The sequence below is a fragment of the Bufo bufo genome, chromosome 8, assembly GCF_905171765.1.
Source record: "Bufo bufo chromosome 8, aBufBuf1.1, whole genome shotgun sequence".
NCBI classification, from domain to species: domain Eukaryota; kingdom Metazoa; phylum Chordata; class Amphibia; order Anura; family Bufonidae; genus Bufo; species Bufo bufo.
This window is the reverse complement of record NC_053396.1, coordinates 6,328,979-6,356,919: the sequence shown is the minus strand read 5'-3', so window position 1 is coordinate 6,356,919 and position 27,941 is coordinate 6,328,979. Positions and strand designations below refer to the sequence as shown.

The following is a 27,941-nucleotide window of genomic DNA, read 5'->3' as shown; positions in this document are numbered from 1 at the left end:
AAGGTTGTCACCCAGCTTTCCTAGACTCCCGACTGGCTGATCCGCCTAGTTATGTACTGACACATCCCCTGCCTCTGTTTCTCCGTGCAGCTAGGCAGATTTACCTTTCAGGAGTCTGGGAAAGCTGGGTGACAGCTTCTGCAGGAGCTGTAAGAGAGGCCATGTTGTCTATCACCCAGCTTTCCCAGGTGAAATAACATTTTAACAGAGGAAGGCTTGGATTGTGCGGGTAAATGGTAATACACAGGGGGTCGGTGGGGGTTATGGCTGCGGTGGGGGGCTCCATTATTTGGGGGGGGTGTAGTGGAGTAAACAGTAACCGCCGGCTGCTCCCTGCCTCCTGGAGGACGGGCCTCGCCACTGATTGGAGAGACTCACAGAAAACTCAAAACAAACACTCAGAGAAGCTGCGCTGGAGCCACAAGACGTCTTCAGCTGCAGGGAAGGAGGACAGGTAAGACGCCTGCAGGTCTCCTGCCCCTTATGAGACAGTCATCTGCTGTCCTCCAGGCACAGGGACATCCCTTTCCCCTGCCTCTATAGATTTATCTGGGACCAGAAAGTCAGGACACTTGATGATCTGTCACTTGTCCCCCCCCAATGCCGGATTAAAGGAATTTTATTGTACTTAAAGGGGTTGAACACATCCCCTATCCGCAGGATGTGTCTGATGGGTGAGGATCTGACTGCTGAGATCATGAGGACGGGGGTCCCATGTTCGCCCATTTGAAGGAGCGGCGGTAGCTCTTAACCACTGCCACTCCGTTCAACTCCATGTACAGAGCAGAGCGGTGGTGGACGTGGCCTTGTGGGGTCTCCACTGATCAGACACTCAGACATTACATTTCCCGCCCTCCCGATACACATGCATGCTTGGCTCAGCTGAGCATGCATGTGTTCTGAATGGGAAAAATGGTGCAAGCTGCGGCCAGACACCTCTATTTCTCCAGACACTTCTGTCCCTGCAGCATATCTGCCCCTTCAGGCCTTGTTCACATTTCCGTGTCCTTTTGGCGCCCGTGGAAAATCCGTCTATGTTTCTTCCATCCGTGTTTGGTCTGTGTGTCCGTTTTTTTGCCACCCGTGTGTCCTCTGCATTCCATAGACACTGCTCAGCTAAAAATTCACTTCCAGAGCATCTCCTACTAAGGGCTCATGCACACGACCGTATGTATTTTGCAGTCCGCGAAAAAACACGGATCCGCAAAAAATACAGATGACGCCCATGTAATATCCGTATTGAATTCGTGTTTTTTTTTCTGCGGACCCATTGTAGCAATGCTTTTCCTTGTCCGCAAAATGGACAAGAAAAGGACCTGTTCTATCTTTTTTGCAGAACGGCCATGTCGACATGCGGAAACGGAATGAATACGGAGACCCATTGAAGTGAAAGGTTACGCATATGGCGGGAAAAAAAAACAACGGAACGAAGACGGAAAAAAATACTTTCTTGTGCATGAGCCCTAATGGTCAGTGACAGAACACGGTTGGGCAGTTTTTCACGGACCCATAGACTTCAATGGGCATGTTTGATCTGCACCACGGACAAAGTGGCGCATGTCGGTGGAAAACCACTAATGTGTGAACAAACACATCAAAATCTATAGGTACGTGGGCCGTCCATGGACTGCGCATATCCGGGAGCCCTTAGATTAACATTGAGACATCCAATGTGTATGGGGGTGGCCCGACTCGTCCTAAGGGAGCCACTGACGCCCTAAGGCCTCATTCACACGAGCGTGACGGATTAGGTCCGGATGCGTTCAGGGAAACCCGCATCATTTTGCAAGTAAGTTCAGTCAGTTTTGTCTGCGATTGAGTTCAGTTGTTCAGTTTTTATCAAGCGGCTGCAATGCGTTTTGCACGCGCGTGATAAAAAAACGGAAGGTTTACAAACAACATCTCCTAGCAACCATCAGTGAAAAACACATTGTATCCGCACTTGCTTCCGGATGCGATGCGTTTTTCACTGAAGCCCCATTCACTTTCATGGGGCCAGGGCTGCGTGAAAAACGCAGAATATAGAACATGCTACGTTTTTTACGCAATGCAGAACTGATGGGTGAAAAAAAAAACTTTAAAATATACACAGACCCATTGAAATGAATGGGTCAGGATTTAGTGCGGATGCTATGCCCCCTTTCACACGAGCGATTATTCCCTGCGGGTGCAATGCGCCCGCACGGAATCCTGACCCATTCATTTCAATGGGGCTGTGCACACGAGCGTTGGTTTTCACGCATCACTTGTGCGTTGCATGAAAAGCAGCGCAGCATGTTTTATATTCTGTGATTTTCACGGCCCCATAGAAGTGAATGGGGCTGCGTGAAAATCGCATTCGAGTGTGGATGCGAATACGTTTTTCACGGATGGTTGCTAAGAGATGTTGTTTGTATACATTCAGTTTTTTATCACGCGCGTGCAAAACGCATCAAAACTGAACAACTGAACGCGATCGCAGGCAGAACGGAATGACTTTGCCTGCGAAATCGCGCATTTTTCACTGAACACATTCGCAACCGCATCCGGACCTAATCCGGACACTCTCCTTCAGCAAGGGGGCCTAACTGTGCCAATTTCCGTGTTGTAATGAAATCCCAAAAATCATAAATGAGCGGCTTCACGTGACATTGAGGAATTGTAACGCAATATGATAAGTGGCGCCTAGGCGGAGTACAAGACCCCGTATCTATCCTGGACCATACGAGGGGCCGCCACCCGCTGTAGTATAGTCTAGTCACATCGGAGGTTGTGTATTCAGGGCGGTGTTCCCCTTTAACATCTAGAACTGTATGCTCTGTTTGTTCTGACAGGCTCCTCATGGTGACAGAAGGGCTACCCGTCATGGACACCCTGCTGCCCCGGCTTCTCTCGCCATCGCCGGGCGAGGTGCGGGATTGCGTGGCCCTGTTGATGAGCGAGGTGCAGAATCAATGTGAGGAGCTGGTGGACGCTCTGATAAAGGACCCCCAGCGTGATCAGTACTTGGCGGCCATGTGTAGATTCCTACACACGGCTAATGTCCGGTAAGTGTTACCATCACATGCCCGCATTAATGCCGCCATATTGACTACGAGAGCACAAAACCTTGCTGTAAAGCTCAGTGCCAGGGAGCTGCCTGCCAGCGCCTGCATGTTTGTGCAAACGTTAACATAAGGGCTCTTGTTGCAGGGTGACATCACCCCGATCATGTCCACTTAAACCCATTAGACAAGCCTTAGAGAGGACATTAGCGGCATTAGCGGGGATTGCACTGCGGGCAGGCACATCAAACAAGTGTACTGAAGGTGGAGACAGGCCGAGGTGGGGCCCCGACCTTTCGTTGGGGATCATAGCATAATAGCGAGGCTGAGCGTAATGTATCCACAGGGTAAACATGTCCCCTGAGAAGCATGACAGATCCTCAGCAACCGAGCCCAAGATAAATGCTAGGTTAAGTAACACTAAACACGCCTAGCCAATGGGGAGTATGCCAACCAGGACACCGCGCGTCATGGCGGCTTAAACCTAAGAAATGATAGGCGGAAGGGTGTACGCGTTTACATCGATTGCCCATTTTTTATTCGGCGCCTTTTTTTTTTTAACGGTGATCTTCTAGCCTTCTTCACAAGACGTCCTTGATGGCGGCCATGTTTCTATGGCCTCCTGCACTCCACCGTATCCATTTTACAGTCCGCAAATCGCGGATCTGCAAAATATGGATGCAGTAAAAAATGGCCAAGAATGGGACAAGTTTTACAGTTTGCGGCCTGGCCGAACAGATGCAGGCGGCACGCGGATGACATCGACTTATAGAAACAAATGGTTTTGTGTGCGATCCGCAAAATATGCAGATCTGACACGGACCAAAAATACGGACATGCGCGAGAGGCCTATGGCAGTGATCTCCGGCTAAGTCATCGATAAGCACGCGCTCAATGCCAGTAAGCTGTCTGTCAGCACCTGCATGTTAGGACTGCTGGGAGGTTGCGGATCAAACAACTGAATGTTGGAAACAATTGTAGCATTTCACGACAAATTGGTTACATTGAAGCCAAAATGGATTATTTTGATCACAGAATAATTTCCGTAACCCTGATGCTCATTCTGTCGGTGCCGGTTTTCCTGTCATCCTGGGACCTGACGATTGAGCCGTCATTAGCAGCCGTGTTACTATGTGTCCCAAGCACTCTCATTATGTTTTACTATGCATTAGGCCAGGGATTAGCCGGCGGTCTCTGTAAATTCCCAGTGATTGTGCTGGAAAACCCTCTGCTTAGCTGCCTGTTTACACGTCCGGCCCTGCGTGTAGTCCGCGCGCTCCGCAGATCCGCTGGCACCTCGCCATGCCGGCCTCCGTTTGCTTACAGTAGTGTTTCCCCAGTAACTGGCGAGCGGAGCTGGGTTGGTGTTGTTTACCAGGAGCCTCTCCTCCCTGCTCCAGCCCCTGAGATGAGCAGACTGTGCACCTGCTTCTGTGGCCCCGGCATAATACTGGCAGAAAGTGGGCCCCAACCGAGAAGTACCCCCTGTCTTCTGCCATCCTGCAGAGCATCCTATATGTGGGCACAGTATATTATTTCATCAATGTTATGGAACCGATTCTATCTAATATTATATGACTCCTGTCATTGCAGGCTCTGCAGTAATGTTGCCTACATTCTCGGTACAGTAGCGGAAGATCCAGGAGTCGCCGTCATGTTAGTGAACCTGGCAGAAAACTCAACAGACTGGGACCTGCTGGGGAGACTGGGAGCAATGCTTCTGTGGGACGATGCAGAATCTGTAATGAACGCTGCTGGTGCCCTAGGAACACTGGTGAGAGATGTATTATACCCCAGAGCTGCACTCACTATTCTGCTGGTGCAGTCACTGTGTACATACATTACTTATCCTGTACTGATCCTGAGTTACCTCCTGTATTATACCCCAGAGCTACACTCACTATTCTGCTGGTGCAGTCACTGTGTACATACATTACTTATCCTGTACTGATCCTGAGTTACATCCTGTATTATACTCCAGAGCTGCACTCACTATTCTGCTGGTGCAGTCACTGTGTACATACATTACTTATCCTGTACTGATCCTGAATTACATCCTGTATTATACTCCAGAGCTGCACTCACTATTCTGCTGGTGCAGTCACTGTGTATATACATTACTTATCCTGTACTGATCCTGAGTTACATCCTGTATTATACTCCAGAGCTGCACTCACTATTCTGCAGGTGCAGTCACTGTGTACATACATTACTTATCCTGTACTGATCCTGAGTTACATCCTGTATTATACTCCAGAGCTGCACTCACTATTCTGCTGGTGCAGTCACTGTGTACATACATTACTTATCCTGTACTGATCCTGAGTTACATCCTGTATTATACTCCAGAGCTGCACTCACTATTCTGCTGGTGAAGTCACTGTGTACATACATTACTTATCCTGTACTGATCCTGAGTTACATCCTGTATTATACTCCAGAGCTGCACTCACTATTCTGCCGGTGCAGTCACTGTGTACATACATTACTTATCCTGTACTGATCCTGAGTTACATCCTGTATTATACTCCAGAGCTGCACTCACTATTCTGCCGGTGCAGTCACTGTGTACATACATTACTTATCCTGTACTGATCCTGAGTTACATCCTGTATTATACTCCAGAGCTGCACTCACTATTCTGCTGGTGGAGTCACTGTGTACACACATTACTTATCCTGTACTGATCCTGAGTTACATCCTGTATTATACTCCAGAGCTGCACTCACTATTCTGCTGGTGCAGTCACTGTGTACATACATTACTTATCCTGTACTGATCCTGAGTTACATCCTGTATTATACTCCAGAGCTGCACTCACTATTCTGCCGGTGCAGTCACTGTGTACATACATTACTTATCCTGTACTGATCCTGAGTTACATCCTGTATTATACTCCAGAGCTGCACTCACTATTCTGCTGGTGGAGTCACTGTGTACACACATTACTTATCCTGTACTGATCCTGAGTTACATCCTGTATTATACTCCAGAGCTGCACTCACTATTCTGCTGGTGCAGTCACTGTGTACATACATTACTTATCCTGTACTGATCCTGAGTTACCTCCTGTATTATACCCCAGAGCTACACTCACTATTCTGCTGGTGCAGTCACTGTGTACATACATTACTTATCCTGTACTGATCCTGAGTTACATCCTGTATTATACTCCAGAGCTGCACTCACTATTCTGCTGGTGCAGTCACTGTGTACATACATTACTTATCCTGTACTGATCCTGAATTACATCCTGTATTATACTCCAGAGCTGCACTCACTATTCTGCTGGTGCAGTCACTGTGTATATACATTACTTATCCTGTACTGATCCTGAGTTACATCCTGTATTATACTCCAGAGCTGCACTCACTATTCTGCTGGTGCAGTCACTGTGTACATACATTACTTATCCTGTACTGATCCTGAGTTACATCCTGTATTATACTCCAGAGCTGCACTCACTATTCTGCTGGTGCAGTCACTGTGTACATACATTACTTATCCTGTACTGATCCTGAGTTACATCCTGTATTATACTCCAGAGCTGCACTCACTATTCTGCCGGTGCAGTCACTGTGTACATACATTACTTATCCTGTACTGATCCTGAGTTACATCCTGTATTATACTCCAGAGCTGCACTCACTATTCTGCTGGTGGAGTCACTGTGTACACACATTACTTATCCTGTACTGATCCTGAGTTACATCCTGTATTATACTCCAGAGCTGCACTCACTATTCTGCTGGTGCAGTCACTGTGTACATACATTACTTATCCTGTACTGATCCTGAGTTACCTCCTGTATTATACCCCAGAGCTACACTCACTATTCTGCTGGTGCAGTCACTGTGTACATACATTACTTATCCTGTACTGATCCTGAGTTACATCCTGTATTATACTCCAGAGCTGCACTCACTATTCTGCTGGTGCAGTCACTGTGTACATACATTACTTATCCTGTACTGATCCTGAATTACATCCTGTATTATACTCCAGAGCTGCACTCACTATTCTGCTGGTGCAGTCACTGTGTATATACATTACTTATCCTGTACTGATCCTGAGTTACATCCTGTATTATACTCCAGAGCTGCACTCACTATTCTGCTGGTGCAGTCACTGTGTACATACATTACTTATCCTGTACTGATCCTGAGTTACATCCTGTATTATACTCCAGAGCTGCACTCACTATTCTGCTGGTGAAGTCACTGTGTACATACATTACTTATCCTGTACTGATCCTGAGTTACATCCTGTATTATACTCCAGAGCTGCACTCACTATTCTGCCGGTGCAGTCACTGTGTACATACATTACTTATCCTGTACTGATCCTGAGTTACATCCTGTATTATACTCCAGAGCTGCACTCACTATTCTGCCGGTGCAGTCACTGTGTACATACATTACTTATCCTGTACTGATCCTGAGTTACATCCTGTATTATACTCCAGAGCTGCACTCACTATTCTGCTGGTGGAGTCACTGTGTACACACATTACTTATCCTGTACTGATCCTGAGTTACATCCTGTATTATACCCCAGAGCTGCACTCACTATTCTGCTGGTGCAGTCACTGTGTACATACATTACTTATCCTGTACTGATCCTGAGTTACATCCTGTATTATACTCCAGAGCTGCACTCACTATTCTGCTGGTGCAGTCACTGTGTACATACATTACTTATCCTGTACTGATCCTGAGTTACATCCTGTATTATACTCCAGAGCTGCACTCACTATTCTGCTGGTGCAGTCACTGTGTACATACATTACTTATCCTGTACTGATCCTGAGTTACATCCTGTATTATACTCCAGAGCTGCACTCACTATTCTGCTGGTGAAGTCACTGTGTACATACATTACTTATCCTGTACCTTTCCTGAGTTACATCCTGTATTATACTCCAGAGCTGCACTCACTATTCTGCTGGTGCAGTCACTGTGTACATACATTACTTATCCTGTACTGATCCTGAGTTACATCCTGTATTATACCCCAGAGCTGCACTCACTATTCTGCTGGTGCAGTCACTGTGTACATACATTACTTATCCTGTACTGATCCTGAGTTACATCCTGTATTATACTCCAGAGCTGCACTCACTATTCTGCTGGTGAAGTCACTGTGTACATACATTACTTATCCTGTACCTTTCCTGAGTTACATCCTGTATTATACTCCAGAGCTGCACTCACTATTCTGCTGGTGCAGTCACTGTGTACATACATTACTTATCCTGTACTGATCCTGAGTTACATCCTGTATTATACTCCAGAGCTGCACTCACTATTCTGCTGGTGCAGTCACTGTGTACATACATTACTTATCCTGTACTGATCCTGAGTTACATCCTGTATTATACTCCAGAGCTGCACTCACTATTCTGCTGGTGCAGTCACTGTGTACATACATTACTTATCCTGTACTGATCCTGAGTTACATCCTGTATTATACCCCAGAGCTGCACTCACTATTCTGCTGGTGCAGTCACTGTGTACATACATTACTTATCCTGTACTGATCCTGAGTTACATCCTGTATTATACTCCAGACCTGCACTCACTATTCTGCTGGTGAAGTCACTGTGTACATACATTACTTATCCTGTACCTTTCCTGAGTTACATCCTGTATTATACTCCAGAGCTGCACTCACTATTCTGCTGGTGCAGTCACTGTGTACATACATTACTTATCCTGTACTGATCCTGAGTTACATCCTGTATTATACTCCAGAGCTGCACTCACTATTCTGCTGGTGCAGTCACTGTGTACATACATTACTTATCCTGTACTGATCCGGAGTTACATCCCGTATTATACTCCAGAGCTGCACTCACTATTCTGCGGGTGCAGTCACTGTGTACATACATTACTTATCCTGTACTGATCCTGAGTTACATCCTGTATTATACTCCAGAGCTGCACTCACTATTCTGCTGGTGCAGTCACCGTGTACATACATTACTTATCCTGTACTTATCCTGAGTTACATCCTGTATTATACTCCAGAGCTGCACTCACTATTCTGCTGGTGCAGTCACTGTGTACATACATTACATTACTTATCCTGTACTGATCCTGAGTTACATCCTGTATTATACTCCAGAGCTGCACTCACTATTCTGCTGGTGCAGTCACTGTGTACATACATTACTTATCCTGTACTGATCCTGAGTTACATCCTGTATTATACTCCAGAGCTGCACTCACTATTCTGCTGGTGCAGTCACTGTGTACATACATTACTTATCCTGTACTGATCCTGAGTTACATCCTGTATTATACTCCCGAGTGTCATAGTCCTGTACCCCGAGTGTCATAGTCCTGTACCCCGAGTGTCATTGTCCTGTACCCCAAGTGTCATTGTCCTGTACCCCGAGTGTCATTGTCCTGTACCCCGAGTGTCATAGTCCTGTACCCCGAGTGTCATAGTCCTGTACCCCGAGTGACATTGTCCTGTACCCCGAGTGTCATAGTCCTGTACCCCGAGTGACATTGTCCTGTACCCCGAGTGACATTGTCCTGTACCCCGAGTGACATTGTCCTGTACCCCGAGTGACATTGTCCTGTACCCCGAGTGTCATAGTCCTGTACCCCGAGTGTCATAGTCCTGTACCCCGAGTGTCATAGTCCTGTACCCCGAGTGTCATTGTCCTGTACCCCAAGTGTCATTGTCCTGTACCCCGAGTGTCATTGTCCTGTACCCCGAGTGTCATAGTCCTGTACCCCGAGTGTCATAGTCCTGTACCCCGAGTGACATTGTCCTGTACCCCGAGTGTCATAGTCCTGTACCCCGAGTGACATTGTCCTGTACCCCGAGTGACATTGTCCTGTACCCCGAGTGACATTGTCCTGTACCCCGAGTGACATTGTCCTGTACCCCGAGTGTCATAGTCCTGTACCCCGAGTGTCATAGTCCTGTACCCCGAGTGTCATAGTCCTGTACCCCATGTGTCATTATCCTGTACCCCGAGTGTCAGTGTCATTATCCTGTACCCCGAGTGTCAGTGTCATTATCCTGTACCCCGAGTGTCAGTGTCATTATCCTGTACCCCGAGTGTCGGTGTCATTATCCTGTACTATACTCCAGAGCTGCACTCACTATTCTGCTGGTGCAGTCACTGTGTACATACATTACTTATCCTGTACTGATCCGGAGTTACATCCCGTATTATACTCCAGAGCTGCACTCACTATTCTGCGGGTGCAGTCACTGTGTACATACATTACTTATCCTGTACTGATCCTGAGTTACATCCTGTATTATACTCCAGAGCTGCACTCACTATTCTGCTGGTGCAGTCACCGTGTACATACATTACTTATCCTGTACTTATCCTGAGTTACATCCTGTATTATACTCCAGAGCTGCACTCACTATTCTGCTGGTGCAGTCACTGTGTACATACATTACATTACTTATCCTGTACTGATCCTGAGTTACATCCTGTATTATACTCCAGAGCTGCACTCACTATTCTGCTGGTGCAGTCACTGTGTACATACATTACTTATCCTGTACTGATCCTGAGTTACATCCTGTATTATACTCCAGAGCTGCACTCACTATTCTGCTGGTGCAGTCACTGTGTACATACATTACTTATCCTGTACTGATCCTGAGTTACATCCTGTATTATACTCCAGAGCTGCACTCACTATTCTGCTGGTGCAGTCACTGTGTACATACATTACTTATCCTGTACTGATCCTGAGTTGCATCCTGCATTATACTCCAGAGCTGCACTCACTATTCTGCTGGTGCAGTCACTGTGTACATACATTACTTATCCTGTACTGATCCTGAGTTGCATCCTGCATTATACTCCAGAGCTGCACTCACTATGTATGACTCTGTGCCATAGATGTCGTATGACTGATCCAGATGTGACCATTAACCCTTCCCATTCATTCCTGCAGGCAGAGAACAGTCATGGTCGACGCTGGATTCTCTCGTCTCCGGATTCGGACTTCATCATTGAGAACATCACAAACCTTTTGGATTCCCCAAGTGACTGGACCGCCAGTAACTGCGCCCTGGTGCTCGCCCGCATCTCAATGTGCCAGGAGGGGTGCGCACGGCTCCTGGAGCACCCGAAATCTGACATGATATTACAGAAGATCATCTCATCACTCCACGTGGATGAAGCAGGTGAGCAGGGGGCTCCTCAAGAGACGAGGGGTACAGTCTCTCATCCCAAATAGTGCTCCTTCCCATCAGTGTTCCCCAATGTAATGGCCTCCATTCATAGACCGATCACTGCTGCCTGTGATGTGGGGCTCCTGAATGACTCCCATCCTCCTCTATGGGGTGGAAGCCATGTTTTACCTATAAGCCTTAGAGTCTGCCACATCCTGGACAGTGAGGGCAGACGTCCCCTCCAGACATGGCTTCCAGGTGAGCAATCTCTGTCTCTTCTCAGGCTGCGGTCTGAACGCGGCTTTTACTCTCGGACGTCTGTGCGACACAGACACAGGGAGGAGACGAGTGCTGGCGCTGGAGGAGGCCGAAAACATGGTGAGTGCTCCCACCACACCTGGACCAGCTCGGGTTCTTGTAGACTGCCCCCAAGTGTCATAGTCCTGTACCCCGAGTGTCATAGTCCTGTACCCCGAGTGTCATAGTCCTGTACCCCGAGTGTCATAGTCCTGTACCCCGAGTGTCATCGTCCTGTACCCCGAGTGTCATCGTCCTGTACCCCGAGTGTCATAGTCCTGTACCCCGAGTGTCATCGTCCTGTACCCCGAGTGTCATCGTCCTGTACCCCGAGTGTCATCGTCCTGTACCCCGAGTGTCATAGTCCTGTACCCCGAGTGTCATAGTCCTGTACCCCGAGTGTCATCGTCCTGTACCCCGAGTGTCATCGTCCTGTACCCCGAGTGTCATAGTCCTGTACCCCGAGTGTCATAGTCCTGTACCCCGAGTGTCATTGTCCTGTACCCCGAGTGTCATAGTCCTGTACCCCGAGTGTCATTGTCCTGTACCCCGAGTGTCATTGTCCTGTACCCCGAGTGTCATTGTCCTGTACCCCAAGTGTCATCGTCCTGTACCCCAAGTGTCATCGTCCTGTACCCCGTGTCATCGTCCTGTACCCCGTGTCATAGTCCTGTACCCCGAGTGTCATAGTCCTGTACCCCGAGTGTCATAGTCCTGTACCCCGAGTGTCATAGTCCTGTACCCCGAGTGTCATAGTCCTGTACCCCAAGTGTCATTGTCCTGTACCCAAATGTCAGTGTCATCATCCTGTACCCCAAGTGTCATCGTCCTGTACCCCAAGTGTCATAGTCCTGTACCCCGAGTGTCATAGTCCTGTACCCCGAGTGTCATTGTCCTGTACCCCAAGTGTCATTGTCCTGTACCCCGAGTGTCATTGTCCTGTACCCCGAGTGTCATAGTCCTGTACCCCGAGTGTCATAGTCCTGTACCCCGAGTGACATTGTCCTGTACCCCGAGTGTCATAGTCCTGTACCCCGAGTGACATTGTCCTGTACCCCGAGTGACATTGTCCTGTACCCCGAGTGACATTGTCCTGTACCCCGAGTGACATTGTCCTGTACCCCGAGTGTCATAGTCCTGTACCCCGAGTGTCATAGTCCTGTACCCCGAGTGTCATAGTCCTGTACCCCGAGTGTCATTGTCCTGTACCCCAAGTGTCATTGTCCTGTACCCCGAGTGTCATAGTCCTGTACCCCGAGTGTCATTGTCCTGTACCCCGAGTGTCATTGTCCTGTACCCCGAGTGTCATTGTCCTGTACCCCAAGTGTCATCGTCCTGTACCCCAAGTGTCATCGTCCTGTACCCCGTGTCATCGTCCTGTACCCCGTGTCATAGTCCTGTACCCCGAGTGTCATAGTCCTGTACCCCGAGTGTCATAGTCCTGTACCCCGAGTGTCATAGTCCTGTACCCCGAGTGTCATAGTCCTGTACCCCAAGTGTCATTGTCCTGTACCCAAATGTCAGTGTCATCATCCTGTACCCCAAGTGTCATCGTCCTGTACCCCAAGTGTCATAGTCCTGTACCCCGAGTGTCATAGTCCTGTACCCCGAGTGTCATTGTCCTGTACCCCAAGTGTCATTGTCCTGTACCCCGAGTGTCATTGTCCTGTACCCCGAGTGTCATTGTCCTGTACCCCGAGTGTCATTGTCCTGTACCCCAAGTGTCATCGTCCTGTACCCCGAGTGTCATCGTCCTGTACCCCGTGTCATCGTCCTGTACCCCGTGTCATAGTCCTGTACCCCGAGTGTCATAGTCCTGTACCCCGAGTGACATTGTCCTGTACCCCGAGTGTCATAGTCCTGTACCCCGAGTGTCATAGTCCTGTACCCCGAGTGTCATAGTCCTGTACCCCGAGTGTCATTGTCCTGTACCCCGAGTGTCATTGTCCTGTACCCCGAGTGTCAGTGTCATTATCCTGTACCCCGAGTGTCGGTGTCATTATCCTGTACCCCGAGTGTCGGTGTCATTATCCTGTACCCCGAGTGTCGGTGACATTATCCTGTACCCCGAGTGTCGGTGACATTGTCCTGTACCCTGAGTGACATTGTCCTGTACCCCGAGTGTCATAGTCCTGTACCCCGAGTGACATTGTCCTGTACCCCGAGTGTCATAGTCCTGTACCCCGAGTGTCATAGTCCTGTACCCCGAGTGTCATAGTCCTGTACCCCATGTGTCATAGTCCTGTACCCCATGTGTCATAGTCCTGTACCCCGAGTGTCATAGTCCTGTACCCCGAGTGTCATAGTCCTGTACCCCGAGTGACATTGTCCTGTACCCCGAGTGTCATAGTCCTGTACCCCGAGTGACATTGTCCTGTACCCCGAGTGACATTGTCCTGTACCCCGAGTGACATTGTCCTGTACCCCGAGTGTCATAGTCCTGTACCCCGAGTGTCATAGTCCTGTACCCCGAGTGTCATAGTCCTGTACCCCGAGTGTCATAGTCCTGTACCCCATGTGTCATTATCCTGTACCCCGAGTGTCAGTGTCATTATCCTGTACCCCGAGTGTCAGTGTCATTATCCTGTACCCCGAGTGTCAGTGTCATTATCCTGTACCCCGAGTGTCGGTGTCATTATCCTATACCCCGAGTGTCGGTGTCATTATCCTGTACCCCGAGTGTCAGTGTCATTATCCTGTACCCCGAGTGTCGGTGACATTGTCCTGTACCCTGAGTGACATTGTCCTGTACCCCGAGTGTCATAGTCCTGTACCCCGAGTGTCATAGTCCTGTACCCCGAGTGTCATAGTCCTGTACCCCGAGTGTCATAGTCCTGTACCCCATGTGTCATAGTCCTGTACCCCATGTGTCATAGTCCTGTACCCCGAGTGTCAGCGTCATTATCCTGTACCCCGAGTGTCAGTGTCATTATCCTGTACCCCGAGTGTCACCGTCATTATCCTGTACCCCGAGTGTCAGTGACATTATCCTGTACCCCGAGTGTCAGTGTCATTATCCTGTACCCCGAGTGTCAGCGTGTCATTATCCTGTACCCCGAGTGTCAGTGACATTATCCTGTACCCCCAGTGTCACCGTCATTATCCTGTACCCCGAGTGTCACCGTCATTATCCTGTACCCCGAGTGTCGGTGTCATTATCCTGTACCCCGAGTGTCAGTGTCATTATCCTGTACCCCCAGTGTCACCGTCATTATCCTGTACCCCGAATGTCACCATCATTATCCTGTACCCCGAGTGTCAGTGTCATTATCCTGTACCCCGAGTGTCAGGTTTCCATAGTCCTGGATCACTCAGGGTCTCCATGCTGCTTGCACCCTCCGGGGTAGTTTGGCCGCTGTTCCCACTGGTGGGGTTATTCTACAAGTCGTGTCTTTCCCTGATAAGTCTAGATCTCTGCACTGGAGGCCATGATGTCTGGAGGAGATGCAGGTGGAAGCAGAAATGCTTGCTTCGCCCTCACGTGCCTAGCGACTAGCCAAGCCGGCCACCACCATGTCCTGAAGAGCCAGCACTTCCCTCAGGTCCTCGAGACGCTCTGCCACCTCCTGCAGTCCCCGGAGCAGGACTCCTGCTGGTTCGCTGCCATGTAAGTCCCTCGGTTTCCCCTTTGCGTTGCTGGGGGTTTGTCCAATGGTTAACGCTTCACTTGACATAGGCAATGACCGATCCATAACGAGGAGCCGCGACGAGGCCTTGGCCCGAATCACTACACCGCCCTACAATGTATAATTACCACCCCAAAGACTGCAATTAGAGCGAAAGTGACGCAGGTCAATAGGAAACCTTAGCCCTTTAAATCACTACCATATAATCAGACCAGGAATTAAAGGGGCTCTCCACTGAAATCAATCTTGGTATAATGGCAGAGACGGGTGCAGTCCTGTCCAGCCTCATTAACCCTTCTGTGGCAATTCTGCCTGTATAATCTAAGACAGACTGGTTGCTAGGTACACAATGCATGACAACCGTTTAGATAAGACTGGTTGCTAGGTGTTTTATCCCTAGCAACAGTGTGACTGTACCGTTGCTTTGAATACCTCCTTTTTGGACATGTTCAGCACGTTGCCATTGATACCAATGCCACTTGGTCACCAGCGCCCGTTGGACATGCGCATAGATTCAGTGCACTGACAACTGACAACCTTTTTTTTTTATAGAACTGTTAAGGGAATATCCAAGTTTCCTTCAGGCGTCCTGAGACTACGGCAGCATCCTACACTTGAGTCAATCCTAAAAGTAAGTCGTGGGGTTTGTGTGGGTGTCCAGTGCTACCCCTGTTCACAGGTTGTGTCAGGTATTACAGCCTTGAAGTCCTCAATACCACATGCAACCTGTGGGCAGGCGTGGCGCTGTTTTGGAAGAAAGCAGCCGTGTTTTTTTCTAATCCTGGACATTCCCTTTAAGATTTAAAGGGACCTCATCCGTTGAAATGACCTTAGATGCCCCCTTGAATCATGTCACACGGTTCCGAGCAGAAATAACGAGTGTCATCCGTGAATTAATCACATGATGACATATAACAAGATGAAATGGCCCCCTGCCCCCGCGTCCAGTGTCATCTCTCAGTATCACTCGTCTCCATGGAGAACGCCCGTAAATACTTTACTGGTAACGGCAGGAATTCTTGATAGGACAGCATTGAGATTGATGGTGGACTAGTTACCATGGAGACGATTGTCATGGTTATTTAAAACAATGGTGTCACCGGAGGACGCAATTCTAGCGACCAGAACAATAACAATGGCGGCTTGTAATTGGGGGGGGCTCACGGGGGTTCTTGAAGCAGCAGGTACGTCAAATTTGTCGAAATTTACTTGCAAATGTGTCGTCGGGTTGCAGGGAAGACATGGCAAATTTGTATTCCCTGCACTGATCTGTAATATGTCGAGGAATTGCTATGTAAGCGCCTGCGTTCTGATATGGCAGCATAGTCTTCTCATGTCGTTGTGTCACCTCTCTAACAGAAAGTCGCAGCATCGCCCACAGCTGGGGACGAGCTGCTGCAAGAGGTGGAAGGGACGTTACGGAGCCTCCAGCGTCTCCCGCAACCTGGTCCTCCCACAGCGAAGATCCTGGAGTCCGGGTCCGTGATGGTGGCCTGGAAGGAATACCGACCGCCCAGCGGCCTTGCTGTCACTTACAGGTCAGTGTCTCCTTCAAGGTAAACTCACGGAATTCTGTATGCCCAGTACGTTTGCAAACATATTGGTTTGATCATTTATATACTCCGGTCACATCTAGAGCTGCAACGGCAGCTTTCTATTTACTGCAGTGCATTCCATGAGGTTATATGATAGAGTTAAGGTACTGAGTCAGGGCTCATGCACACAAACGTATTTTCCTTTTGTGTCCGTTTCCATTTCTTTGCGGACCGTATGCAGAACCATTCATTTCAAGGGGTCCGCAAAAAAAAATAAAAAACGAAATCGCTCCATGTGCATTCTGTTTCCGTATGACCGTTCTGCAAAGAAAGATAAAACATGTCCTATTATTGTCCGCATTCCGGAGAAGGATAGGACTGTTCTATTAGGGGCCAGCTGCTCCGTTCCGCAAAATACGGAATGCGCGGACATCATCCGTATTTTTTTTGCGGATCGGTTTTTTGCAGACTGCAAAATACATATAGTCGTGTGCATGAGCTCTTACATGTTTAGAGCCCAGATAAACCGAAGACCCAGTCTAGGCAGCAGCTAATGGAATCTTTACATTCTCTTCGGAGGTAACCAGAGAAGAACATGATCACAGTCGGTGCTTTTCTTACTTTGCACCGATTTTTATATCATTCTTGCACGTCAGTCATATAATAAGCCAAAGTAAAGTAAATATTAGGAACTGTCAACATGCACTGCAACAGGAGACCAGAGCAGATTTGAATGCAGCTTTGGAGGCGACTGGAGTATAAGATATACCGTATTCCAAAGTTAGTAAAAAAAACTTTTGCAAAGTGATTTAAACTTTTTTTGTGGAGCAAAACATTGCAAAAAGCAGGAGCGTATCCAGCACTTCATAGAATAAGGCCTCATGCACACGACCGTTCCATTTTTTGCAGTCTGCAAACCGCGGATCCGCAAAAAACGGAAGCTGCCCGTGTGCCATCCGCAATTTGCAGAACAGAATGGGCGGCCCATTGTAGAAATGCCTATGCTTGTCCGCAAAACGGACAAGAATAGGACTAGTTATATATTTTTTTTGCGGGGCCTTGGAACGAAGCAACGGATGCCGACAGCACACTAAGTGCTGTCCGCATCTTTTGCGGCCCCATTGAAGTGAATGGGTCCGCACCCGAGCCGTAAAAACTGCGGCTCGGATGCGGCCCCGAACAACGGTCGTGTGCATGAGGCCTAAGACCGTTTACTGTGCAAGTTCCGCTCACGGTTTACATCCGCTCCCCTTTCTGCAGCCTGTATGACGGCGACCAGCTCCTGTACCGCGGACCGTCCTTCTCGTATGTCATACCTCACTGCAAACCAGGTCGTCATCGTCTCAAAGTGGTCATGGAAACTGAAGGAGACTGCAGCCCGGCCAGTCCCCTCACCCCAGTGACTGTGGAGGAGCCGCTGCCCAGCTGCCCCACAGACTTCCAGGTGGTAGGACGTACGGCCACGAAGGTGAAACTATCCTGGAGCCCGCCAGCAGCATCCAGCGCAGGTGTTAGATACGTGGTGTACAGGGAGGATATCCTTGTGGAGACCACGTCCGACCTGAGCTGTATCGTGGGCGGCCTGGCCCCTTCCACCAGCTACACCTTCAGTGTATGTTCCTGTAACTCAAGGGGCCACAGCCCAAGAGTCTCTTTGGTCTCCAGAACCATGGACGGAGGGGACCACGCTCCGGACAGACTTACGGTCTACGTCATTGGTCGAAGCGAAATGTTCATCACTTGGGAAGGGCCCAAAGATCCGGTCGGCAGGTTTTTCAATTATGAACTCAGCATGAATGGAAAATCTGTGTATCTGGGGACTGAGCGCTCGTACACGGCCCGCCGCCTGACACCCAGCACTGAGTATACCTGCACAGTCTGCGCCATCACCAGCGAAGGACGCTTCGAAAGCCGCCCTGTCACCAAGCGCACCGCCAGGGATGAATATAGCAACCTAAACAAGTACGTATCCCTCCGCGCATGGGAAGAGTCAAAACCCCATCCTGTTCGTGCCCATCTGACACAGCAGCATGGCTCGTTACAGTGTGTCAGAGCACTCTCTTCTTCCAACCAGCCCTGCACCTGTGTCAGCAGGGCAGGATCAAAACAGCCTCTGGGTGTAGATTAGAATGCTTCCATTCACTGGCAGCAAGCAGAGGTATGAAAGCAGCAAGGGATTGGAATACAAAGTCTATTAGAGACTTAGAGTTCTTTTCATTACACAATGATTAGGATTATTTTAATAAGTTTTTGGTTTAACCTCTTAATGTCTATCTTCTTTGATAGAAACCAAACTTGGGGCATTCGCCACACGGCCAGTTCCCCTACCGCAGAGACAACGGATCAAAGCGAGAAGTCGCCGCGGACGGAGCCACCCCGGAGAAGTTCTCTGACTAAAAGCCAGAGCGTGCGGCTGGTCATAAGCAGACAGACTGGCAAGTCGAAACGAGACAACAAAGTCCTCTGTACCAGAACCCGGTATGTGACCGTTGTGGGAGCGCCAGTGAAAGTACTGGGGTCTGACGTATTCCGCTCTGTGTCTAGGAGAGACTCCGTTATATCCTGGACTGCAGAATCCAATGACGGCCCAACGACAAATCAATCCTCTCCATCCAAGGTAAAGGTGCAGACCCCGCTAGACACCTGCAAAGGAAATGCGGACGCTGGAAAAAGCTACCGCAAAACCTGCAGCCATCCAGCGCAATATTTTTTATGCCGTGTGTAAATCCAGCCTTAGGGCTTATGAGTAAGAACATATTTTTTTTCTGTGTCCGTTTTTTTGGCGGCCCGTTAACCTTAAAAAAAACAGAAGTGACTCTGTGTGCATTCCATTTCCGTATATCTGCATGGCCATTCCTCAAGAAAATAGAACATGTCCGTTTTGCGGACAAGGATAAGCATGGTTACAATCAGGGTTGAGCAAAGCGAACTTCGGATGCTTCATGCGAAGTCGCTTTGTTCAAAACTTCGGAATAATACTGTACGAAAATCAACTACCGAAGTTATTCAACAAAGTCACGCGCGACTTCACAAATAACTTACCTCGGCTCATCGGAGCCCATACATTCTAATGCTGTACGGAGACGGATTGCTGTACAGTATTATTCCGAAGTTTTGAACGAAGCGACTTCGGATGAAGCATCTGAAGCTCACTTCGTTCGACACTAGTTACAATGGATCTGCAAATAAAAAAAAGTGGATGCAATACGGATGTCACACTGACGTCATCCGTATTTTTTGCACGACATACAATCGTGTGCATGAGCCCTTAAGGGGGTTATCCCAACTGGAGATGTCCCATCCATATGCCCTATAATATTATAGAGCAGGGTCCCCCCTCTCACCCATTCATTTATTTGCTTTCACCAGCCCCCCTCCCCCAGCGACATAACCCCAGGACAGACGAGCAAAAAACCTCTGCAAAAAGAAAGCAGTAAATGCCCCGAACAGACTGAAAACCGCCATGAAAAGAAGCCAGAGCTGAGGAATCCTGCCGACATCTCCCCAAAGGTAGAGTATTGGCTCAACCCAAACACCCACCAAGTACCCATCATCCATCTACAGCAGGCACGCTCAACCTGCGGCCCTCCAGCTGTTGTAAAACTACAACTCCCACAATGCCCTGCTGTAGACTGTTCGGGCATGCTGGGAGTTGTAGTTTTGCAACAGCTGGAGGGCCGCAGTTTGAGGATGCCTGATCTACATCCATCCTCTACCTATAATGTCACACTCCAGAGCTGTATTCACAATTCTGCTGCCGCGGTCTGTATTCTGGGAGGGTCTCTTCACCAGCAACAGTGAAGTGCAGCAACAAACTTAGTGTTAATGCAGCTTTAGATGTGACTGGAATCTAAAACCTGATTTATAAATCAAGCAAGGAGAGCAAGATATTTGCCTAGTTACGGGACCGGACTGACTTGAATAAAGCACGCCCATAGACACGCAGGAGACGCTGCAGTTTTGCAGGATTTTGGTCCTCGCCATTCACTTGACTTTTTTTGTTATTCTAGCCTGCAAAGCAGGTTCCGTTAAAGACACCCGACAGGTCGGCACAATCCAGCCTATCCCTTGACACCAGAAATCGGCAAAGCGCGTTGGCTTTTCGTCTGACGCCTATTGCCTCCCTCTGCAGCCTGGAGCCAGAATATCTGATGATGAACAGCAGAGCCAAGACGGACAATGAACATCTCAGGCCGCCGCCGCCCAACCAGGAGGGGCCCTCACAGCCAATGTAAGCCTGAACTCTAGTATAACGTGTGTAACTCTAGGGCAGGGGTCAGCAACCTCTGGCACGAACTACATCTCCCATCATGCACACTTGCTTGGCTGTTCTCTGAACTCCCGCAGAAGAGAAAGGAGCATGCTGGGAGTTGTAGTTTCACTGAAGGTTGCTGACCCCTGCTCTAGGGACTGCAGAAGCAGCCATTGCAACCAGACCCCCGGTGTCTATTCAGCCACATGGATAGCAAGATCAGGAGAAGTCGGGCTACACTGGTCTAATCCGGAGATATCTTGTAGGACACTATGTATGGGAGCTAAGGGGGTCCTGGGGGTCATTATCTATAATATGGGAGGCCCAAACTGCTCCCCTGTTTAATCTCATATAATAACTAGACCTCAGCTTGCAACGTGTGGTCCATAAGACCCCCAGCATGCACTGACAGCTTACATCCTGAGAGTTGTAGTTCCACTTCTCGGGCGACTTATTCCTTGGACAGGCAGGATATTCAGTGACTTGCATTTCTGTAATTTGCGCTGTAGACGAAAGAACATACTGGGAGCTGTAGTTCTCCAGCTACTCTTAAAGGTACATAGACACAAAACTTTTCCCAAAATGTCTGCCTGATCCGCAGCCTCCTCCAGGAATGTCCCAGGGCATTGGATAAAGACAAATGTGCCGCCCAGAAGAAGACCCTGCAGCCCGTGCGAGGTGAGGCGTCCGCACCTTTCACTTGTGTGTAGCGCTGATCGACTGGAAGCAGTGACCTCCATTGTTAATCATGGCAGATCCCATCATCCGGTACAAGCACAGAGGCCTGAAGATCAACGCTTGGGACTTCACAGAAGCGCTGACGAGCGGAGAGAAAAAATTGTGCACATTTTCCACCACTTGTCCCTTGACTCCAACTGAAGAAGCCTTGACCGTGTCCAAGAGCCTCGTACGCCGAGACAGCCTCCTGTCCCGCGGCCCAGGTGAGACGCCATGTCTGGTTCCGTGTGGGAGACATGCTGAGATCTCATCGTCAGAGGCCCAAAGCCTGAGGCTGCACTACTAAGAAATTCTGACCCGTGATGCTCCCATGTACACAGCCATATTTGACGACGCACCTGGCAGAGGTCAGAAGGGGGCGCGTTGTGGTTTTGGCGAGCCACAGGTCTGGTCTAACATCTCCCTGCTCTCACTACAGGTCACCAAGATGGCAGACGTCACTCCTGGTCCCACCTCCGTTCAGAACTGTCCTCTCTCCAGAGCCTAAAAAGCACAGAAGCAAGGTCAGTGGAATCCCTTCCAGGACAGAGGCCTGGAGCAATTCTTCTCGCCGGTACCACGAGCTTTTGGACCTTTTTAGTTTCTTAGGTCATGTTCACACACAACATATTTGTTGCAGAAATTTCCGCAATTAGAGATCACGTCCATGCATCTGAATAGGGACGTTCCTGCAGCATTCGCCAGGATTTCTGTAAAAGCCTTATTCAAATGAACGGGACAGTCCAAGACATTTCTGCCTCAAATCTGCCACCTGTGAATACACCTTAATGAAGATGGACTTCCCCTTGAAGGAGCCTAGAGAAGGTTCTGCAGCAGATCTCTGGGATCAACAACCTTCGGCACTCCAGCTGCTGTGAAACTACAACTCCCAGCATGCTAACTGCCACAGAAGTGAGAGGAGGAATCTGGGAGTTGTGGTTTCACGGCCGAAGGTTGCGGATCCCTGCTCTAGCATGTGAAATTCGCCGCGGGGTAGAAGTTAGGAGCGGACATCTGTTATACCATTTTCGTGACTTTCCCTAAAATACAAAGCTGGAGCCGAGCGATGTGGATTCGTGGCTTTGATGGCAACCTCCAGAGGTTAGGGTTGAGCTCCGTAGCACCTGCAGAAAATAGTAACCAAACACACAAGGGTTAAAAATAAGCCCCTGTAACAAAAAAGGGGATTTTTTTTTTTTGTCTTTTCAGGAGCAAAGGATTCTTATCTGGAAGTGTCCAGAAGGATGTTCATGTCCTAATTGGAGACTCGGGGGTGACATTCCGACTTCCGCCCGCCCCCATCAGAATTCCGCACAGGGTCCGTCCCCACCACTGACTGTAGGAGCAGCATCGTGCGCACCTCGGGGTGGCGCCCCTAGAATTTCACAGGGCGTCACTGTAACCCAACACTCAGCCCCCGCCCCACCATGAAAGGGATCCGGGAGTTCAGCCGGGGTCACGTTTGGCGCCACAAGCTGCTGCAACCTGTTATTACAGGAACAAAGGCGACTCAGGAGGTAACGGCTGTAACAGGACGTTCCATATGTGCGGAGAAGGAGGGCTGCAACGCGGAAACCAAAGGCGCTTTCCACAGGAACCGACACAATTACTTGTATATTTCATCCTAAAATCAAGAACCCAAATATAAATCTTGACTCTTTCTCTTCTGTCGCATTAAAATAGTCGGACAAACAATATGGCTGCCATTTCAGCTCACTCAGAGTGGTCACCCAGCTTTCCCAGAATGAGAGCAAGTGATGTACCACATGCCAGGGCATAGTTATTGAAGTTACAGGTTTCTGAGCGGTGGGGGTTTGACCCCCTGCTCCTCCACCGATCAAGTGAACAGGGATCCCGTTGCTCCGTTTTAATGGTGGCGCATACTTCGCTATCTCCGCCAGTCCTATAGGGGTACTGCGCATGCTCAACTGCAACTCCACTCAGTCAGGGGCCACAGGATCCCCGTTCTCATGATCGGAGGAGGTCCCATTGCTTACCCTGATGACATCCTGGTTGTCTCCATATATCCTTTCATTCCATTTGTGAACAATCTCTCTGGCACTCACAAAATATTATCTGACGCCACCGATCAGAACAGATGGCATCCGCTACGCCTGGCAGAGGTGACGCTGCCGGCACCTGGGCACAGATCATGGGGCAGGATACTTGGCTGAGAAGCGCAGGATTTCACAGCGGTGAACTACCACCTCCAGCTGAGGAGACAGAAGGTGTCGTGTCTGTGTCAGGCCACCAGGTGGCGCCGCTGATGTACAGGAAATACTGTAGTCCCCTATTAAAAACACACAGAAAAGTTCATAGAAAAAATATTTATTTTTTTAATTAAAGAATTTGATTTCATAAAAATGAAACACATTATACAATAAGATTCAAACAGTCAACTTCCTGATGTCAGGAAACAAGAGCGGGTCAGTCACTTACAGCTCGGAGCGCTTGTCCTATATTTCCCAGGCTGCACTGTAGTCGCCCAAGGGCCCCCCGATTAGGGGCGTCCAGTTATAAGAATGCAATCGTTCACACCTTGATGGTGGGAGGGGGCAGGACCCCAATCTCTTCCCTCAAGGACTCCACCGTCTGCTCCCATCGCTTCTCATAGTAGAAGTTAAGAACGCAGCGGGCGTTACGCCCGGTCTGCACCGCCCAGGGAACCAGCTCCATCAATTTCTTCTTCCTCCTTCAAAGAAATAAATACGAGAAAAACTTAACCTTGATGCGTCAGGTACCTGACAGGACACGAATAATCCAGCATCTGCTAATCCCAAAAAAAATCCCATAATCCAGTACAGAAGTTTAAAATAATGGAGAATGTCACAAGAGCTAAAGCAGAAGCCTCCTCATAATGAGAAAGATAAGTGACAGTGGCAGATGATGGGTTAACACTTTGCTTTTTAGGCTCAAGTAGGTTCTTGACCCTCGGTGGAATATCTGACAATCCAGCACCAGATCATAGGGTTTCAATATACTTTCAGTTGTAATTCATACAGGCAGAGGCTCTACAGGTCCGATACTTCTCACAGCTGGGGGATTGTTACAATGTATCCTGTCTAGACAATCCTCTGTCAGCTAAACAACCAGGACTCCAGACTGATACATTGTAACAAGCTATCAGGACAGGAGAGAGATTGGTGCTGCCATCTCAGAGAATTATCTGGACTGGACAAATTGTAACAAACCCTCAGCTGCAAGGGAAAGGACTTTTCCCCCCTCTGGATATAAACGAGAATATTCCAATTCCCTGACAGCAAGCAGAGATCGCCAGTATTGAGATGACTTATTGCATTAAAGAGGTTGTTCTACCCCGGGGACCTTTTCTGCAGGTCCGCGGTGGCAATCATACTTACCTGACCCCCACGGCTGGCTTCTGGCTCCATCGCCTCCCCTCAGGCGCCCCAGGTCAACATCCGGTTGGATATGGGATCACACGTAACCACTGGATGATGACGCAGGGAGACCTGTGAGCGATGGAGCTAGAACCCAGCAGTGGGAATCAGGGAAGTATGATTTCCATGCTGGGCGTGGGGTTTAGGAACAGTCCCTTTAAGGCACTGAGATGATGGCAGACTATCATCAATAGTGCACGGCAGCAGAGATTCCTCCTCCGTCCTGTACGCTCCTACCTGGCGCTGAGGCGCAGCGGCCCAAACACAGCTCCCAGCATGCACATGGGCAGTCCGGTCTGCACCGCTTCAAACCACTTGACTACGACTTCCCCTGAAGGAAGAACACAATAGGATAAGCGGCATCAGTATCTCATCTGCCCCCTGCTGACCTCCCCAGTCTGACCCTCACCTAGCATGTTAGTCGGCATCCCCAGCAGGGTGTGCATGAGGTCATGGACTTCTCGGTATCGCTGGGCCACATAGGCCAGCTCCTCGTCATCAACAAACTTCACCGGCATGCGGGTGTCGGGCGTGACGTGCTGCGGAAAGACACAATATCCGTCAAACCCTAAGGAAGGGATCCGCAGGCTGCATGATGCACTTTGAATGTGACTGGAGAAGAAGACACAACATTCGCCCTATGAAATATGGTAAAGGGGACGGTACACTTACATTGACATCCAGGAACCTGACATATTCTCTGCCGAACGTCCCATCGGGCAACTCTCTAAACCTCTCAATATCCAGGTTAGACATCCGGATACGGGGGCGCTCCCTGCGGGAAGGAGCAGAGTCAGCGGCGGTGCCTTCTCAAGCAGCTGATCGGCGGGGGCGCCGGACCCCAACTGATCAGATACTGATCAAAATCCTGGAAAACCCTTTTAACAAGGCGTGAATGCAGCTCTGGATGTGACTGGAGTATAAGACGGGATGTAACTCCAGTTATTGGGCATGCTGCATACAGATAACTCACTGCAGGATCTGCACCCCCTCTGGGTCTTTGCTCATTGTCTCGCGCAGCTTCTGCAGGGCCAGGGCGCCGGTGGTTTCCCCGAGAACCGCGATCATATCTGAAGATCAGAGACAGAAATCTCCTTATAATTCACTCTAAGGGCAGAGCTGATTTGGAAAGGATGAATTACCCTGAAGAGGGGCAACAACAGGCCTCAAAATGTATGCATATTTAAAGGGCGTGTACACTTTTGCAAAAAAAAATTCTTATTGCATGAGGCTTAATGCAAACGGCACTGATAGAGTATCCTGCAGCTCCCATGCAGAACTATGTGTCGCCATGGTTACAGATTACAAACACAAACAAACCCTGTGTTGTCTAAAGGCTACTTTCACACTAGCGTTTTTCTTTTCCGGCGCTGAGTTCCGTCCTAGGGGCTCAATACCGGAAAAGAACGGATCAGTTTTATCCCCATGCATTCTGAATGGAGAGCGATCCGTTCAGGAGGCATCAGGACGTCTTCAGTTCAGTCTTTTTGACTGATTAGGACGGAGATAATAACGCAGCGTGCTACAGCTTTATCTCCGGCCAAAAAAACTGAACACTTGCCTGAATGCCGGATCCGGCATTTTTTCCATAGGAATGTATTAGTGCCGGTATTCAAAATACGGGAATGCCGGATCCGTCCATGCGCAGACCGAAAAAAAGGTGAAAAAGAATAAATGCCGGATCCGTTTTTCCGGATGAAGACGGATCCGGCATTCCTATGCATTTTTCTGACTGATCAGGATCCTGATCAGTCTGAAAAATGCCATCAGTTGGCGTACGTTTTGCCGCAAGTGTGAAAGTAGCCTAATCCTGCAGTCATACTCCCCTCCACCAGGGCAGGATCAGACTACACAGAGTTTGCTTGTAGTCTGTTACCATGGATACACAGAGAGGCGTTGGAGCTGTAGATGCAAACCGGTTGGAGAGTTTTACGTTGTTGTTTTAGATGCATGGTCTGTAGGGCTCGAGGTGTCGGGGGGAGTCTTACCGTGTCTGTAGGGGTCATACAAGGACATGAAGGCAGAGCCGGCGGACAGCAGCAGCTTCTGGAGGGTGTTGGTGGGGATGTGGTGCGGGTACAGGCCTTGTGGATCACTGATCTGTAGAACGGGTTCATGGTCCTCCGCTGGGATGTCATCGGCCTGGACCGAGGCGAACCGGACACCTGTCAGAAAAGACATCGATATCAGAGGCTGAATATACAACGCTCTCCACCAGGAGATCAGATCAAGTCAATTTAATGGATGGGGGGGGGGGGGGGGGGGGGGGGACACGATAAGCGTGCAACAAGCGTGCGGTCGCAGCTTCTCCCCGGCCATTCATAATGAAGCACTCTGCTGAGGTCAGGCTGAAGGTCATGGAGACTTGCCTTGGCAGAGGGCAGGAGCAGCAGCCCCCAGGGTCCTCCATGCAGGGGCCAGCAGCAGCCCCCTCACCAGCAGCCCCATTCCCTCACTACAACTTCCAGGGCACACTGGGAATTGTAATACAGCAACAGCAGCAATTACACAGCCTGGCTACGGCTACCGACGAGGGTCAACAGAACTTCAGGTAGCCACCTTGCGGTCACTCCAGGAACTGCACCCATGTTCGCCCAACATTACAGCAGGCCTCTCCCACTGATTGCTCCGGGTTATTACATCAGTCATAAGTCACGAAGAGCCAAGGGTTAATATGTTGTTTATGTGCCTCTTACATCAGCTTTGACGAGGACAGTGTCCCCAGCCAATGAGAAGTCAGCACTGTCCGGGCAGAACGTTACTTTTCATCCAATCGAGAGTTGAGAACAGATAACCAATCAACGCTTAGCGTCCTGGACCCGTAGAGCCAATCAGCGTGCTTCTTCGTACCAAACCCCAGCCTTCCAGATCTTTCCTCAGACTTTAGCCAATGGGGAAGCCCGGAGTTGCCCCACCAATCAGCGCTTGTATTT

General features: G+C 49.3%; 2 protein-coding genes across 5 annotated transcripts; one reads left to right on the top strand and one right to left on the bottom strand.

The window, feature by feature from the left end:
• The first annotated feature begins 408 nt into the window (after window positions 1-408).
• LOC121009331 lies at window positions 409-22,982 on the top strand. The gene is made up of 17 exons (XM_040442375.1): window positions 409-454; window positions 2,814-3,026; window positions 4,617-4,797; window positions 10,964-11,195; window positions 11,467-11,561; window positions 14,891-15,087; window positions 15,659-15,737; window positions 16,466-16,644; window positions 17,902-18,603; window positions 18,928-19,119; window positions 19,186-19,258; window positions 20,011-20,151; window positions 20,652-20,872; window positions 21,495-21,571; window positions 21,649-21,834; window positions 22,050-22,134; window positions 22,820-22,982. Exons 2-17 carry the CDS (start codon window positions 2,821-2,823, stop codon window positions 22,944-22,946), a joined length of 2,973 nt encoding a protein of 990 aa, XP_040298309.1. The 5' UTR covers window positions 409-454; window positions 2,814-2,820; the 3' UTR covers window positions 22,947-22,982.
• On the bottom strand, window positions 22,912-27,699 carry COQ4 (coenzyme Q4). Of its 4 annotated transcripts, none has more exons than XM_040442378.1 (8): window positions 27,378-27,699; window positions 26,997-27,173; window positions 25,982-26,078; window positions 25,681-25,783; window positions 25,418-25,547; window positions 25,246-25,339; window positions 24,149-24,302; window positions 22,912-23,095 (listed from the first exon to the last, which is right to left on the bottom strand). In XM_040442378.1, exons 1-8 carry the CDS (start codon window positions 27,454-27,456, stop codon window positions 23,057-23,059), a joined length of 873 nt encoding a protein of 290 aa, XP_040298312.1. In that variant the 5' UTR covers window positions 27,457-27,699; the 3' UTR covers window positions 22,912-23,056. The 4 variants fall into 4 exon arrangements, 3 of the variants coding, with proteins under 3 accessions (XP_040298312.1, XP_040298313.1, XP_040298311.1); XM_040442379.1 differs by lacking the exon at window positions 22,912-23,095 and adding an exon at window positions 23,120-23,234 and having other exon boundaries at window positions 27,378-27,698; XR_005780741.1 differs by lacking the exon at window positions 22,912-23,095 and adding an exon at window positions 23,392-23,900 and having other exon boundaries at window positions 24,050-24,302; window positions 27,378-27,696.
• Window positions 27,700-27,941: the final 242 nt, after the last annotated feature.

Bases quoted from the DNA above. Each gene is read 5' to 3' on its own strand.
- COQ4 (XM_040442377.1), bottom strand. From the start codon at position 27,456: ATGGGGCTGCTGGTGAGGGGGCTGCTGCTGGCCCCTGCATGGAGGACC. The intron at 26,079-26,996 runs GTAAGACTCCCC...TCTGATCTTCAG, and splicing joins GTATGACCCCTACAGACACG to ATATGATCGCGGTTCTCGGG. The intron at 24,303-25,245 runs GTAGGAGCGTAC...ATTTCTTTGAAG, and splicing joins CCGCTGCGCCTCAGCGCCAG to GAGGAAGAAGAAATTGATGG.
- LOC121009331 (XM_040442375.1), top strand. From the start codon at position 2,821: ATGGTGACAGAAGGGCTACCCGTCATGGACACCCTGCTGCCCCGGCTT. The intron at 19,259-20,010 runs GTAAAGGTGCAG...TGCTTTCACCAG, and splicing joins ATCAATCCTCTCCATCCAAG to CCCCCCTCCCCCAGCGACAT. The intron at 20,152-20,651 runs GTAGAGTATTGG...TTGTTATTCTAG, and splicing joins CTGCCGACATCTCCCCAAAG to CCTGCAAAGCAGGTTCCGTT.